Source organism: Sturnus vulgaris, chromosome 16, assembly GCF_052056855.1.
Source record: "Sturnus vulgaris isolate bStuVul1 chromosome 16, bStuVul1.hap1, whole genome shotgun sequence".
Taxonomy (NCBI): domain Eukaryota; kingdom Metazoa; phylum Chordata; class Aves; order Passeriformes; family Sturnidae; genus Sturnus; species Sturnus vulgaris.
In genome coordinates this window covers 14,959,572-14,973,608 of record NC_142258.1, presented here as the reverse complement: position 1 = coordinate 14,973,608, position 14,037 = coordinate 14,959,572, and the positions used below count along the sequence as shown (strand labels likewise).

The 14,037-nt window shown below is 52.0% G+C and overlaps 1 protein-coding gene across 9 annotated transcripts in view; it reads right to left on the bottom strand.

Moving 5' to 3' along the window:
- Nucleotides 1–11,952, bottom strand: part of UBN1 (ubinuclein 1) — a 33,732-nt gene extending 21,780 nt beyond the window's left edge. For 8 of the 9 annotated variants that reach the window (XR_015807271.1, XM_088174665.1, XM_088174663.1 and 5 more), the window contains exons 1-10: nucleotides 11,874–11,952; nucleotides 10,946–11,361; nucleotides 9,250–9,336; nucleotides 8,282–8,377; nucleotides 7,607–7,741; nucleotides 7,067–7,170; nucleotides 5,514–5,952; nucleotides 2,376–2,446; nucleotides 317–446; nucleotides 55–173 (exon numbers count right to left, since the gene is read on the bottom strand). Coding sequence is in view for 8 of the 9 variants with exons in the window: in XM_088174665.1 (XP_088030791.1) it covers nucleotides 55–173; nucleotides 317–446; nucleotides 2,376–2,446; nucleotides 5,514–5,952; nucleotides 7,067–7,170; nucleotides 7,607–7,741; nucleotides 8,282–8,377; nucleotides 9,250–9,336; nucleotides 10,946–11,185 (1,421 nt within the window). In the remaining variant the exon portion in view is untranslated. The remainder of the gene's footprint in view (nucleotides 1–54; nucleotides 174–316; nucleotides 447–2,375; nucleotides 2,447–5,513; nucleotides 5,953–7,066; nucleotides 7,171–7,606; nucleotides 7,742–8,281; nucleotides 8,378–9,249; nucleotides 9,337–10,945; nucleotides 11,362–11,873) is intronic. The other variant, XM_088174666.1, reaches the window with a different exon arrangement.
- Between the last annotated feature and the right edge of the window lie 2,085 nt (nucleotides 11,953–14,037).

The window sequence follows — 14,037 nt, the reverse complement described above, 5'->3', positions numbered from 1 at the left end:
AGAGAGTCTGCTGGGAAAAGCTACAGATGAGGAATGAGCAACCAAGGAGCTTACTTGGCAAACTTGGCCTGAGTATGGGCTTGGCATTCCTCCTGGTACTTGGCCACCTGCTCTGGCATGGCCCTTCCAATGGCTTCCTTCAGCTTCTGCAGAGGCTCCTTCAATCGGCCACCCTGCAGTGAGACAGAACAACCTGAAGCTCCACAGGGCTGGGACACCACAATCCCCATGGAGGACACAGCCTGTGTGGGGACAGCATCCACGCTGTGCCCAGCAGGGCTAGCACACACAGGCCTGTGCTGGCCACTTGCCTCACCTGCTCGTAGAGGTAGAGCCTGCGGGCTCGCTTCAGCAGCGTGTCCTTGCTGCAGGGGAAGAAGGCGGCCAGGTGAGCGTAGACCCCCGAGCGCACCTGGCTGCTCAGCTCCCGAGTCTGCAGCTCGATGCTGCAGGGAAAACACAGCGTTAGCACGGACCCCTGAGAGCCAGGGCCACCCTGAGAGCCAGGGCCACCCTGAGGGGAGCTGTGGGCAGGGACAGAGCAACAAAGGACAAGGCAAACTCTGTGTGAAGGTTTTTTGGATTCTAGAATCAACAGATTTTATCCCAAGCTATGCTTTGAATTTGGTTTGGGAGTAGCTGGAGAAGGAAGAAATGCAAGTCAGCAATCTCATCTGTTCTGCAGCTCTCCCTGGCAGCTGCATGCAGGAGGGTAAGGCAATGGTTATGTCAGATGCTGTAGCAGTGGAATTCAGGACAATAAAAAAATCAAACTTTATCCCTTGGGTTTCAACTTCCAAGTGAGTAGATGAGAGATCAGTGTGTGCCAAACACATCTACATACTTAAACAGAAATTAGGAGCCTGGATTTTTAAAGTGTAAAAAACGCCAAGTGATTCATCATCACCATCATCAAAGTCACAGAATACTTTGAATTGGAAGAACCTTAAATACCATCCCATCCCACTCCTGCCATGGCAGGGACACCTCCCACTATCCCAGGCTGCTCCAAGCCCTGTCCAGCCTGGCCTTGGACACTGCCAGGGATCCAGGGACAGCCACAGCTTCTCTGGGCACCCTGTGCCAGGGCCTGCCCACCCTCCCAGGGAACAATTCCTTCCCAATATCCCATCCAGCCCTGCCCTCTGGCAGTGGGAAGCCATTCCTTGTGTCCTGTCCCTCCATCTCTTGACCCCAATCCCTCTGCAGCTCTCCTGGAGCCCCTTTAGGCCCTGGAAGGGGCTCTGAGGTGTCCCTGGAGCCTTCTCTTCTCCAGGTGAACATTCCCAGATCTCCCAGCCTGGCTCCAGAGCAGAGGGGCTCCATCCTTGGAGCATCTCCGTGGCCTCCCCTGGACTCTCTCCTGTAGCTCCATGTTCTGCTGTTGTTGGGCCTCAGATCTGGAGGCAGCTCTGCAGGTGAGGTCTCACCTGAGGGGGCAGAATCCCCCCCTTCCCTTCTCCCCATTCTGGGGGTTTTGGGTGCACACAGAGGGGAGCATGTCCAGCCTCTCACCCACTGACACCCCACATCCTTCTCCCAGGGCTGCTCACAGTGAGTTCTTCTCCCAGTCTATATCCACCTCTGGGGTTGCCCTCATACAAATCGTACAGCAAAATTCTAATAATCTGTCTAAATCTCCTCTGAACGAGTTTGAAGTGATCAGTTTGACACCAGACAAGGACTGTTTGTGCAGCCAGCACTGGAATGCTGGAAGGTGGTAATCAGCCCTGGAAATGAGAGGGAAACAGAGTCCCAAACCTCCCCTTGGCAGTTCCCTGCAAGTGCCTGGATAAACCTTAATGAAATTAAAGCCTGGGTGTCAGTATTATTGCACTGATCACAAAGCCCTGTGCATTCATCAGCCCTCTCCAGGCTCTGGCAGAAGAATGAAGCCATTATCTGCAGCTGCCTGAGCAACACTGGCACTCTGTAATTTGGGGCCTCAAAACACAGAGCAGGAATGGAATTCCTCCAGTTTTCCCAGAGAACCAGTTGAACACAGCAGCCTTATCCCAGTTATAAACAATTCTACATAACATGTAAGTTAAGTAGCAAAAACATGCCTGACATCTCTCACAGGGAGAGATTTACTGGTATCAAGCTAAACTCAGGTCAAGTGACCAAATTTAGGCACATAAATATCAGGCAGCATCTTGAGAACAGGAGGCCTGGATATATCCCCTCCAACACTCTCCTACCTCATCATATTTCAAATGAAAACCATTTCTAGAAAACTTCCATGTTATTCTGGGCATGTTCTGCCTGGAAGACCTGTACAACTCCACAATTCCTGCTGAACCTGCTCCTGAATTTATCAAAAATGCTCTGCCTAATGCTCTCCTTTCCCACACCTCTCTGCTGGCAGCACTTACTCCAGTATGATGTTGTTGATGTCCTGAGTGAAGAATCTCTGCTTGCCTTCTCCCTCGGCAGCTCTGGCAGCCTGGAAGTCAGGAAATAACACAAACCATCAGCAGTTCACAGCTGGCACAAGCAACCAAGAGCCTTCAAAACCACCAGAGAACTACTGCAAAACAAGGCACAGTTTTATTACACAAACTCTGTCACAGCAGAAGTGAGGTGGTGCCCTGTCCTCTCACACCTGCCCAGTTCAAGTCCAAGCCTGCCTGAGCTGGTGACTCCATGTCCTGCACACCTGCTGACCTTCCCAGTCTGGATTCTCCTCTCCAGATGCACTGCAGTTACCACCCTGGAGTGGAGATTCCTCTGCTTTGTGGGACAGAAGAGGTGGCTTGGTGGCTTCTTTGGCAAACTTGCCATGGGGATAGCAACAGCTTCAGGGCAGGGTTTTAACTTCTCTAAGCTAAGACTAAGGAATACGAGCACAGAGCTTGTCCCTGGACCGGAAAGCTCATCCTAATCACATCTGAGGAAGGCTGAGGAGACATGACAAAGTTTTCCAGATCAATCTGGAAACTAAGCCAAGACTCCAACAGAGAAGAGTCACAGCCACAGGGGATGTGTTACTCCCAGTCAACACCATGGAAACAAAAAAAAAAAGCTCCTGTTCAGGAATCTTCCTGAGCTATGACTGCAGCTCACAAAGCGCTGCCCAAAAACATCACACCCATGAAAAATATGTCCAGCAGGAAAATAATTCCAAGAGATCAATGAGATAGTAGTAAATTTCCAAGAGCTTTCAGTTTTTTTGAGTGGGGATATAAACAAAACTGGGAATTGGCACAAGACACCACAATGAGTTAGTGATTCCTTGCTCTGGAAAGGAGACCAGGAGAGGATTTTGAAATCCCATGATTTACCACTCCAAAGTTGAGGCAGGCAAGCAATTAATTTATACCCAGAGGGTGAACATTCCTCCCTGCCAGCAGCAGATGATATCAAAGGAGAAGGCTCAATGCTAAGGAGAATCCTCAACAGGAAAAGTACTTAGGAAGGAGAGAGTTAAAGTCAAATCTGTTCAAGTAGGAGAGGAAATGCCTGGAGGCTCCATTTAACTCAGGAGATGCTCCCACCTCTAGGATGAAGAGACTTGGCTCTCAGCACCTCTTAATTCCCACCTGAGTTCATGTCCCAAAGTCCCAGCTGAGCCACAGGTTTCAGCTTGTTTCTTTTCTTAACATCCACAATCCAGCAACAAAAGACACAAGAGCAAGAAAATCTAAGCAGGAAAATCAGTGGGGACTCTGCTATTAAACTGTTTCACAACAGCAGACAATTAACCTGATACCGTGGAACTTGCAAAATATTCTCCTTTAACTCAGACAGAGTCAGAAATATCTATTTTGGTGCTTTCTGAAACAGGAACATCCACCAAGAGCCCATTATTTTTATCAGCTGTGGCAATTCTTGCTTCAGTTCCTCCTCCCCTCCCATCTGCTCTCCCCCACTGCACAACTCAGCAGAACAGTTCTCTAAGAGCAGCTTATCTTCAGTAACAGGAGTTACTCAGCATCTTTCACTTAAGTAAGAGGTGCTCTAAACTGAAGTGCCCTAGGAGGCAGAACCACCACAGAGCTCCAAGGGCATGTTTATGACTTAAAATCAATGTTTAAAACCACACCAGCAGCAGGAACAAAACCTCCCAGCACTTGTTGACAGGCTGATGGTGACAGCCCTCACACCATAAGGCTGAAAGCACATTTTGACATGCCAGGAAGGGATCCCTCACCAGCACTCAATGTTTTCTTTCTCCAAAACAGGCTGGAGTTTCCCAGAGCACACCACATTTTGGAGAAGATGGGTGAGTCCCCCAAGAGTCCAGCTGTAGGAGAAACACAAAGGATCTTCCTTCCAGACATTAATATATTCCACTCCCTACATGGTATCCCAACAATGAGATGCTAAAAATGACAAAAGGAATCAAACTGCCAAATTGCTGCAGTTCCAGTGGTACCCAAGCTTCAGCTCCTTAAAAGATCTGCCTGTGACATGGAAATGGTTCTAGCAAATCCTCAAGCCCCACCTACAGGGCTTTCCAGGCCTTCTCCCAGTGCAGAACAGTGGCAATGCTTTCCAGCTGCACCCTTACTTTACACACAGAGCACTGTGCAACCCTTCACTGTCCTGACCAGCACAGCACATTAAAAATATTATGGTGGAATTTGTCCTTGTCATGGTTTAACCCCAGCCTGCAACTCGGCCCCACACAGTTGCTTGCTCCTCCATCCAAGCGAGATGGGGCAGGAAATCACAAGGGTAAAAGTGAGAAAACTCATGGCCTGAGTTAGGCAGTGTAACAGGGAAAGCAAAAGCCATCCAAGCAAAACAAGGAATTCATTCCCCACTTCCCATGGACAGACAGGTGTTCAGCCATCCCCAGGACAGCAGGGTTCCATCACATGTAACATGTTGTTCCTCGGGAAAACAAATGTCATCACTCCAAACATCTCCTTCTTCCTTCTTCTTCCCCCAGCTTTATATTCCGAGCTTGGTCTGGGATATCCCTGTTGGGATCAGCTGTCCTGGCTGTGTGCCCTCCCAGCTCCTCGTGTCCCCAGGCCCCACACTGGCAGTGTGGGGTGAGGAGCAGCAAAGGCCTTGGCACTGGCTGAGCCCTCCCTGCTCCGCAATAACAAAAACATCCCTGGGTTATCAGCTCTCCTTACAACACAATTCAAAACAGCCCCAAAACAGCCACTGTGGGGAAAATTACCTCTATCCCAGCTCAAACCAGCCCTCCAGCCTCAGTAATCCACATTCCAGATCATTCATGTCAAACTGACTTTGGAAATTATTTCTTGCATCAGGTGCATACTTTGCCAAGAGGGGTAAAGAAGGAATCCTGATCAGGTGTGATCTCTAATGTTACATTCAGTAGCCAACATGGTTGAGCACTTGGACATTCTTGACATCTGGGCCTTCAAGAAAATGACTTAGAGGAAACCAGGTGACACAAAGGTGTGATCCCAGTGGATTTGAGAAACTCCCCCACTGGGATGTGCTCTGCCCCTGGGTGCTACCACCCACACCCAGCACAGCTGTACCCCTCCAGTACCCAGCAGCCCCACTGCCCCCAGGAGCTGCTGTACCTGAGCCAGTTCCTTGATCCGTTTCTCCAGGGGGGCTGGCAGCCCTTCTGGGAGGGATGGGGGCTGCTTGAATTCCTGCTCCAAGCCTGTGCCACCAGGGTCACTGCCATCCTCCACCTCGGGGCAGGGACTGCCCTCTGGGGACTCGCTCAGGAGCCTCTCCAGGTCCAGCTCACTCAGAGAGTCCATGGCTGTGGCTGCTTGGAGCAGGTCACTGTCACTGGCGTGGCCAAAGAGCGAGAGCAGAGGGTCGGCCATGGCCTCTGCCTCCCTTGGGGCTGCAGGGTCTGCTGGGCAAGGAGTCACCACTTTCTGCTCTTCATCTTTTTTCTTCTGAGCATCCTTCTCCTTCTGAAACTTCTTCAGCATCTCCTTGACACTGAGAGCTCCAGAGTATTTCTTCTTCTTCTTCTCTTTACTTGCATTTAATGCTGTGAAGCTGCAAGCAAAGCCAAAAGAAAAGGGAACTGAATACAAGATCAAGGAGCAGAGGGGGTCCCTTTCCTCCCAGTTCACTTCATGCACAATTCCCTGGAAAGTCTTAGCCCATCAAACAATTACACCAGAAAAAGTATTTTACAGCTCCTAAAAGTCTTAATGTTCTGGCTGCTCATCTCAGCTCAGAGAAGGCTGTCCTGACTCATTGCAGAGAGGTGCTGAGGCTTAAACCACCTCCACAGAGCTCTGCTTCCATTTAGCAACATGATATTATTGTTATTCCAGCAAGGATGGTTGGGAAATGCACTATAAGTACAGAGGAACTGAGGCAGGACACAGTTAGTATGAAGCTTTCTGCTGTGTTAAAACCAGAAGAGCAAATTCCTTTCCTTGCTCACTTTGAAGGAATCATACACTCATGATACCACATCAGACACATGGGTTGCTGTTGCCCAAAAGCAGATCCATGCAGGAAAAGATGAATTACAAAGAATAGTTAAAGGAAGAAGGAAAAAACTTAGAAAATGAGTGAAAAGCAACAGATACAGATACTGAAAGAGAAAGGCAAGGCAGACCAAAGCAAGGGCAGAGCTATAGCACAAGATGACTCAGAACAGAAAGAAAAACCAGTCCATTTTACAGCCCAAAAGCTATAAAAGAGCTGAGCACTCATCCAAGAAATACTTTGGGCAGGAGTACAAAGGACTACCCAGAGAGAGCAGTAACACAGCCTCCCTTGTAACGTCTCCCTCCCTGCCAGCTCGACTCGTACAGCCTCGACCCAAGCCCTTCCCACCTGCCTTTCCTCACACAGCTCCATCCCATATCTTTATCTTTCTCTCTACTCTCCATATCTGTTCCCACTTCAGTGCCTATAAAAACACCACTCCTGCAGCCAGCTGTGCCCTCTGCTCACACACTGCTGCTGTGGAGCTGTGCTCCTTCCCTGATCATCCCTTGCCTTTCTTTCCCACTTTGGAAGCAACAGGGCTTTTCCTGCTGGTGTTTGCAATGTGCATTTGAGTCATCCCACACTGCAAGAGGTTCCTACTGCAGCCACTTAAATCCCTGAAACAAGGTGCTGAGCAGCAAAAATTCTTTCCTCCCCTCCTTACCCAGCTTTTGGAAACTTGGACTTCTTCGATTTCTTTTCCTTGTCATAAGAATCATCCTTCTTCTTCTTTTTTATTTTTTCACTCCCATCTTTCAACTTCCGCTTCTGCAGAGGGTTAAAAACGAGTCACAATCAAAGAGTTTTCCACATTACCAGCACTCCCAGAGCCACTCTGGGACCTCTCCCAAGAACGTGAAAACACAGAACTCATTAATCCAACCCCCCTACATCCTTCACCACGGTTCTGGTACATGTTGCCTTCAGCATTTGATAGCATCCCCATAATGCTGTGACTTCCAGGGTGACGGGGAGCTGCTGTCACCTCTGCTCTAGGAACCAGGTAACCCCACCAGAGTCTTATCCATGCCAGACACGCTTCATTTTACTGAGAAATTCTAGGATACAATGAGATTTCAAGTGCTTATCCCTATTCTGTCCACACCAAGTCACAAATCTTTCCCACTCCGGACGTTAACACACGTTTATGCAGCAAGCTTTGAGCTGTAACAGAAGGAATAATTGAGAAAGCTTTCTTGCTGACCTTGGGACACTTCTTCTTCTTCTCTTTGACATAGTCATCCTCAGACTCAGAGGCCTGCCGGAACTGCAGCGTTCCTGAGTTGATGTAAAACCCTCCATACTTCGTGGTGAGAGAGGCAGGAACCAGCTCATCGTACTGGAAATAACAGAGAACAGTTCATTGGCACTGGGAGCTTGGTTTCTTCATTCCATAGCTCAGCTGCTTGGAAGATTCAGTGGGATTCATGGATTCACAAAATATACTGAGTTGGAAGGGACACATCAGGATGGAGTCCAACTCCTGGCCCTGCACAGACACCCCAACAATCCCAACCTGTGCATCCCTGAGAGCATTGTCCAAATGCTTTCTGAGCTCACACAGGCTTGGTGCTGTGGCTACTCTCCTGAGAAAGTTATTGCAGTGCCTGACCATGCCCTAGGGGAAGAACCCTTTCCTGATATCCCACCTAAAGCTCCCTGACTCAGCTCCAGCCATTTCCTCAAGTCCTGTCCCTGGGCACGAGACTGAGGAGACTGTGCTCCCCCAAGAGCACACTGGAATGCCTACCAGCATCTCCTGCCCTGCAGATGCCCCAGGAGCTCTCATTCCCTGGCCCTGGCACCCTCCTGCCTTACTCCCAGTCCAGGTTCAGCCTCCCAGGCCACCTTTAGCCACTCTCACACCCCCAGCACTCACAGCTTCCGAGTTGTCGATGAAGGAGTCGGACTCATCATAGCCATACCCCATATCAATCAAATCCTGAATCCGGTCCTTCCTGCGCCTCTTGCCACCCTGAACAAGGAAACATGGACACTGTGATCACTTTTCTTTCCCAGTACCACAGAGATACCCTGACACAGGACACCAACACTGGCGCCAGGACAGAAAAGCTACAGCACCAAACCAGGGCTGGCTCTCATCACACTGTACTCACAGGGTGTGGTAAATCCATAGAGAAACAAAATAGTGCAGCCAAATGAAAAACTACTAGCCAGACTCCAAACTGAACTGGGTCTGCATCCCTTCAACATTCCTGCCAGGGCTCTCTTCCACAGGGCTTGCTCTTCCCTAAGTGCTCCAGTGGTACAGACTCAGTACTACAGACATCAAACACACACAGAGTGTGTCAGAGTGACCCATGGACCAAATCTGTATCACAAAATAACACACAACTTGCTACCCCCAAGTGCCAAAGACTATAAAAACCACAGCGTGGTTTTATTGCCAACCAGAGAAATAATGCAAAAGGAAGACCAGAGAGGAACAGGTAAGACAGATCCATGCAGCAATGTCCTGAGGGCAGTGGACTCAACACAGCCCCATGCTCAGGGACTTGGCACATTCCATCCTGCCATAGCAACAAGACCTAGAAATTAATTTTTACTTAAGGAAATTCAATGTTATCAATCACAGTAAGTGATTTGCCACTCGCTTTAGTTCATGTCATTTGCTTTAATCAGACTCATCTGATTGAAGAATGAATCTGAACTATTTTTACAGCCCTGAGACAGAAAAAGAACATAAAAACCAGCACGTGGCAGCCAGGATAAAGGACTGGGGGAGAACAGGAACTCGAGAGCCAGTGAGCATTAAAAGCACTGCCTGAGAGCTGGACAGCACTGCCCAGCCCAAAGAATAACACAGTTTAAAGAAGAAACACTTACATATTTTTCTTCGAACTTCCTAGCAAGAGCCTCCACTTTATGCCTTTCCTTTTCCTCATCATTGAAGGGATCAGCCGGGTCTTTCTTCTGTAGAAACAGGGTTAAAACCATGCCAGTCAATCCAGCCACACTGCCACCAAAACCACATGCATTAAACACATCCTGACTGGAACAGCTGGGCAGAAGCTCAGATAAGTCAACCTTTAGGACAGTGCTGATCAACATCCTCATCAGTGACATGGACAATGGGATCAGGGTACCCTCAGCATGTCTGGAGAAGCCACCCAGCCGTGTGGTGTGGTTGACACACCTGAGGGATGGGAGACCACCCAGAGGGACCTGGACAGGTTGAAGAGCTGGGACCATGGGAGCCTCACAAGGTTCAGCAAAGCCAAATGCTGGTGCTGCACCTGGAACAGACAGGATCAATCCAGGCTGGGAGATGAAGGGATTTAGAGCAGCCCTGGGGGAAGGATTTGAGGTGTTGGTGGGTGACAGCTGGACTTGCCCCAGTCATGAGCACCCAGAACCCGCCCTGTGCTGGGCTGAGCCCCAGGGTGGGCAGCAGGAGGGGGCGATTCTGCCCCTCTGCCCCCTCAGGTGAGACCTCACCTGCAGAGCTGCCCCAGCCCTGGGGCCCAGCACGGGAAGGACGTGGAGCTGCTGGAGAGAGTCTGGAGGAGCCCATGGAGATGCCCCAAGGGCTGGAGCCCCTCTGGAGCCAGGCTGGGAGAGCTGGGGGTGCTCACCTGGAGAAGAGAAGGCTCCAGGGACACCTCAGAGCCCCTTCCAGGGCCTAAAGGGGCTCCAGGAGAGCTGCAGAGGGACTGGGGACAAGGGATGGAGGGACAGGACACAGGGAATGGCTTCCCACTGCCAGAGGACAGGGATAGATGGGATATTAGGAAGGAATTGTTCCCTGGGAGGGTGGGCAGGCCCTGGCACAGGGTGCCCAGAGAAGCTGTGGCTGCCCCTGGATTCCTGGGAGTGTCCAAGGCCAGGCTGGACAGGGCTTGGAGCAGCCTGGGACAGTGGAAGGTGTCCCTGGACATGGCAGGAAGTGGAATGGGATGGGCTTTAAGGTCGTTTCCAAGCCGAACTATGGTGGGATTCTGAGAGTGTCTCTGTGGTTTGGGTGCTCTCTCAGCTAGTTTTGCACCTGCCTCTGATTCTCCCAACCCACAAAAAAATATGCCCCAAAAATCAAGTGGCATAAAACATAACTGACTGCTAACAGTCCTGAAGGCAAACAGTAAAAGGAATAGCATCCAGTAAGTTTCTTTTTAGAGACAAACACTCCTAATTGAAAGTTTAAATGCTACAGGAGTTTTCATTCATGTCTCCTTCAGTGCTTTTGGAAAACAGCTCCTTATCACTGCCAGCCACCCAGGTACCAGAACTCACTTTAGATCCAGCCATTCCAAACTAAACGAGCATCACATCCCACATCTGCCACCAGCACAACACCCTCCCAACACCAAATTCCAGGCAGGGCTGGAGTGACACAGTGTGGCCTGACAACAAGAACCCCAGCCAGGGGTCAGCTCTCCTGCCTGCAGGATGTCCACTCACCCCCCTCCTACCTTGCAGCACCTCACAGCAAACACAGACCCAACCCTCAAAACAGCAATGCTGAGACAGCCTTTGAGACCTTCAGCTACAACACAGGTTCCCACAGGCCCCCAGGGACACTCACCTTGTCACCTGAAGAACTCGCTTTTACTTTCCCTCGACAGCTCTTGAGGAGATCTGGGTAGAAGAACTCCGGGCAGCGTTTGTGGTCGGGCTCGAAGAGGGTCAGGGTGATCCGCACAGCCGTGGCCGCCGGCTCCGCCTCCGGGGGCTGCTCTCCATCGTCCTTCCGAGACCTCTTCAGGAAGCTACTGCTCAGTGGCCCGTGCAGAGTGGTGAACGAAACCCTGTGGGGCTCTGTCATGGCTATGGCCAAATCTTACCAGGCCTCACGGCATCGTTCCCATTGCATTAGGAAAGATCTGTCGGGCTGCACTGACGAATTTCACCAAGGATAACTGAGGATGTTGGCAGTAGAATAAGTGCTTTGCTTTTGGAGGTTTCTCGGGAAGTGACAAAGGGCCGTGCTGTGAGCGCTTGCTGCAATCATTAGAGAGAAGAAAGAAAGAAGTCAGTCCTTGTACCAGTCTTCCCTCCAACACTGGAAGCTCCCCGCTATCCCTCCAGTCCATTGCAGGTCTCTCTCCTCACACCACACAGCTCCATTTGTAAGGGATGAAGGAAATCCAGCTGCCGGGGAAACAAAACGAGCCCGCCAGACTCGCTTTGACGCGGCCCAGGAGCCCTGGGCACAAACACCGGGCTGAGGCTGCACGTCCCGGGATGAGACTGCACCTCTCAGGATGGCACAACGCCTCCCGGGCCGGGGCTGCGCTCCGGCCGCCTGATCTCCCGCTGCACGGAGGCCTGGACACCACTGTCCCTGGGAAAGCGGCCCTAGCGGGGACTGAGCGGGTCTTGGGGACTGAGCGGGACTCGGGTCTGAGCGGGGCCCGGGGTGGCAGCGCCGCCGGAGGGAGTGCGGCCCGCGGGGCTGAGGGGAGGCCCGAGGCCGTGGTGCCGGGGCGGCGGGCCCGCCCGCCCTCACTCACCGCCGGCGGGACTCAACCGCCGCCGCCGCCGCCGCTCCGGGCCCGCTCCGGCCCCGCGCCCGCGTCACGTGGGCGGTGCTGCCCTCGCGCTGAGCCGCGCGCGCCGCGGCCAATCAGCGACCGCCCTAACGGCCACGCCTCGCACCGCGGCCAATCAGCGTCCGCCCCAACGGCCACGCCTCGCGGGAGCGGCTCGCGGACGGCTGCCCCTGACCACGTGATCGGGGCGGACCAATCCCCGCTGCCGGCACCGCCCCGTCCCGGCGCCCCGCGCGCGGTGGCGGGAGGGGCGCCAAGATGGCGGCGGTCCCTGAGGGAGCGGCGGTGGTCCGGCGGGGTGCTCTCGGAGGGGCTGCCCGCGCCCTCTTCACTCACTGAGCAGCGTTTGGTGGAGCCTCCTAGGAATCAGTGGTGTGAAGCCTCCAGGAAGCTGCGTTCGTCGTGCCCCTCGTGAGCCTTAAACAAGCTCAGGTTTCTTCCACAGAATGAAATGCAACTTAGGGAATGTGTGTAACGATAAGGGGCAACAAAGTAATATATCTAAACAGTCCCACTTCAGGATCTGTTAAAATGCTGGAGGTTATTTAGAGAATTGCTGAAAAAAAACCCTTGAGAGACAAGGCAGTCAGTGGTCACAGCCAGTGTGGGTTCACATGGGGAAGCTCCTGCCAAATCTGCTTCATTTGTGAGAAGCTCAAGCACTGCCTGCCTAGAGTCACAGAATGTTTCAGGCTGAAACGGACCGCAGTGGCTCATCTGGTCCCAGCTGCCTGCTCAGGCAGGGTCAGCCCAGGGCACAGTGCTGTGTCCAGACAATTGGGAAATATTTCCAGTTATAGACACTCCACTCCCTTTCTGGGCAGCCTGTTCCAGTGTACAAGAAAGTTTTTCGTCGTGCTCGTTTAGAACTTCTTGGGCTCAGTCCCTTCCCATTGTTCTGGTGCCATTGCTGGGCCCTGCTCTGCCCCTCCCTGCACACAGGGACACCCAGGGCTGAGGGCCCTTCTCAGCTGGGGCTCCTCTCCAGGCCGAACAGCCCCAGCTCCCTCAGCCTTTTCACACAAAGAGATGCTCCAGTACCTTCAGCATCATCACAGCCTCCAGCAGACCTGCTCCAGGAGCTCCATGTCCCTCCTGTCCTCACAAGACATTCCAGATGTGCCTCACAGGCTGAGCAGATGGGCAGGATCCCCTCCCTCTCACCCCCCAGGAACCCCCACCTTGGCCCCAGGGCTCGTCAGGAACAGTCAGTGTCACCCTCTTCACAGAGATGCAGCCCCAGCTCAGGCTGGTGCCTGGAGTTGTTCCTCCCCAGATGCAGGACTCTGCTCTGGCCTGTGCTGGATTCCAGAAGGTTCCTCTCTGCCCTCTCCCATTGTCAAGGTCCCTCTGAAGGGCCACACAACCTCTGAGGTATCATCCACTCCTCCCAGCCCTGCATCAGTCATCTTTGTGTTGACCAAAGGAAGACAGTAGATGTGGTGGTTAGCAAAGCTTTTAATACCATCTCTAACACTCTCTTGGATAAACTGTCCCTTACACAGCTCTACAAGTTCCCCTTTACACGGGTGAGCAGCCAGTGCCAGGTCAAGCTGAAAGGGTTACAATAACTGGGGTCAGACCAGGACAGTCAGCAGTGGGGTTATGCAGGGCTCTATTTGAGGGCTGGGGCTCTTGAATGTTTCTATAAATGATCCAGATTCAGGAATTTAATGTACATTAGGTAGGTTTGCCAACAACAATGAACTGGAAGGGGCTGTGGAGGCCCCAAAGGGCCCTTAGAGGGCAGTCACAACCTGTGTGAAATTCAAGAGCAGCAGTGCTGGACTCTGCACCTGGGACAGGGCTGTACACACACTGTGGGGGATGAGAGGCTGGAGAGCAGCCCAGCAAACAGACCTGGGGGTTAATGGCGACTTCAACAAGAGCCATCAGTGCAGCCAAAAGAGCCAGCTCTGTCCTGGGCTACAGCTCAGCTCAGCTCAGGGACTGTCCTGCTCAGCACTGGGCTGGAGCTCTGTGTTCCCACTAACGGTTCTGGAAACTATGGAGACAACATCTCAAAAGCCATTTCCCATCCCAAAACATTTTTAACACTCTTTCATTTTCCAATACTCCGTGTTTGTGTTTGGCTGACAGCACCAGCTCAGACCTAACTCCTTGC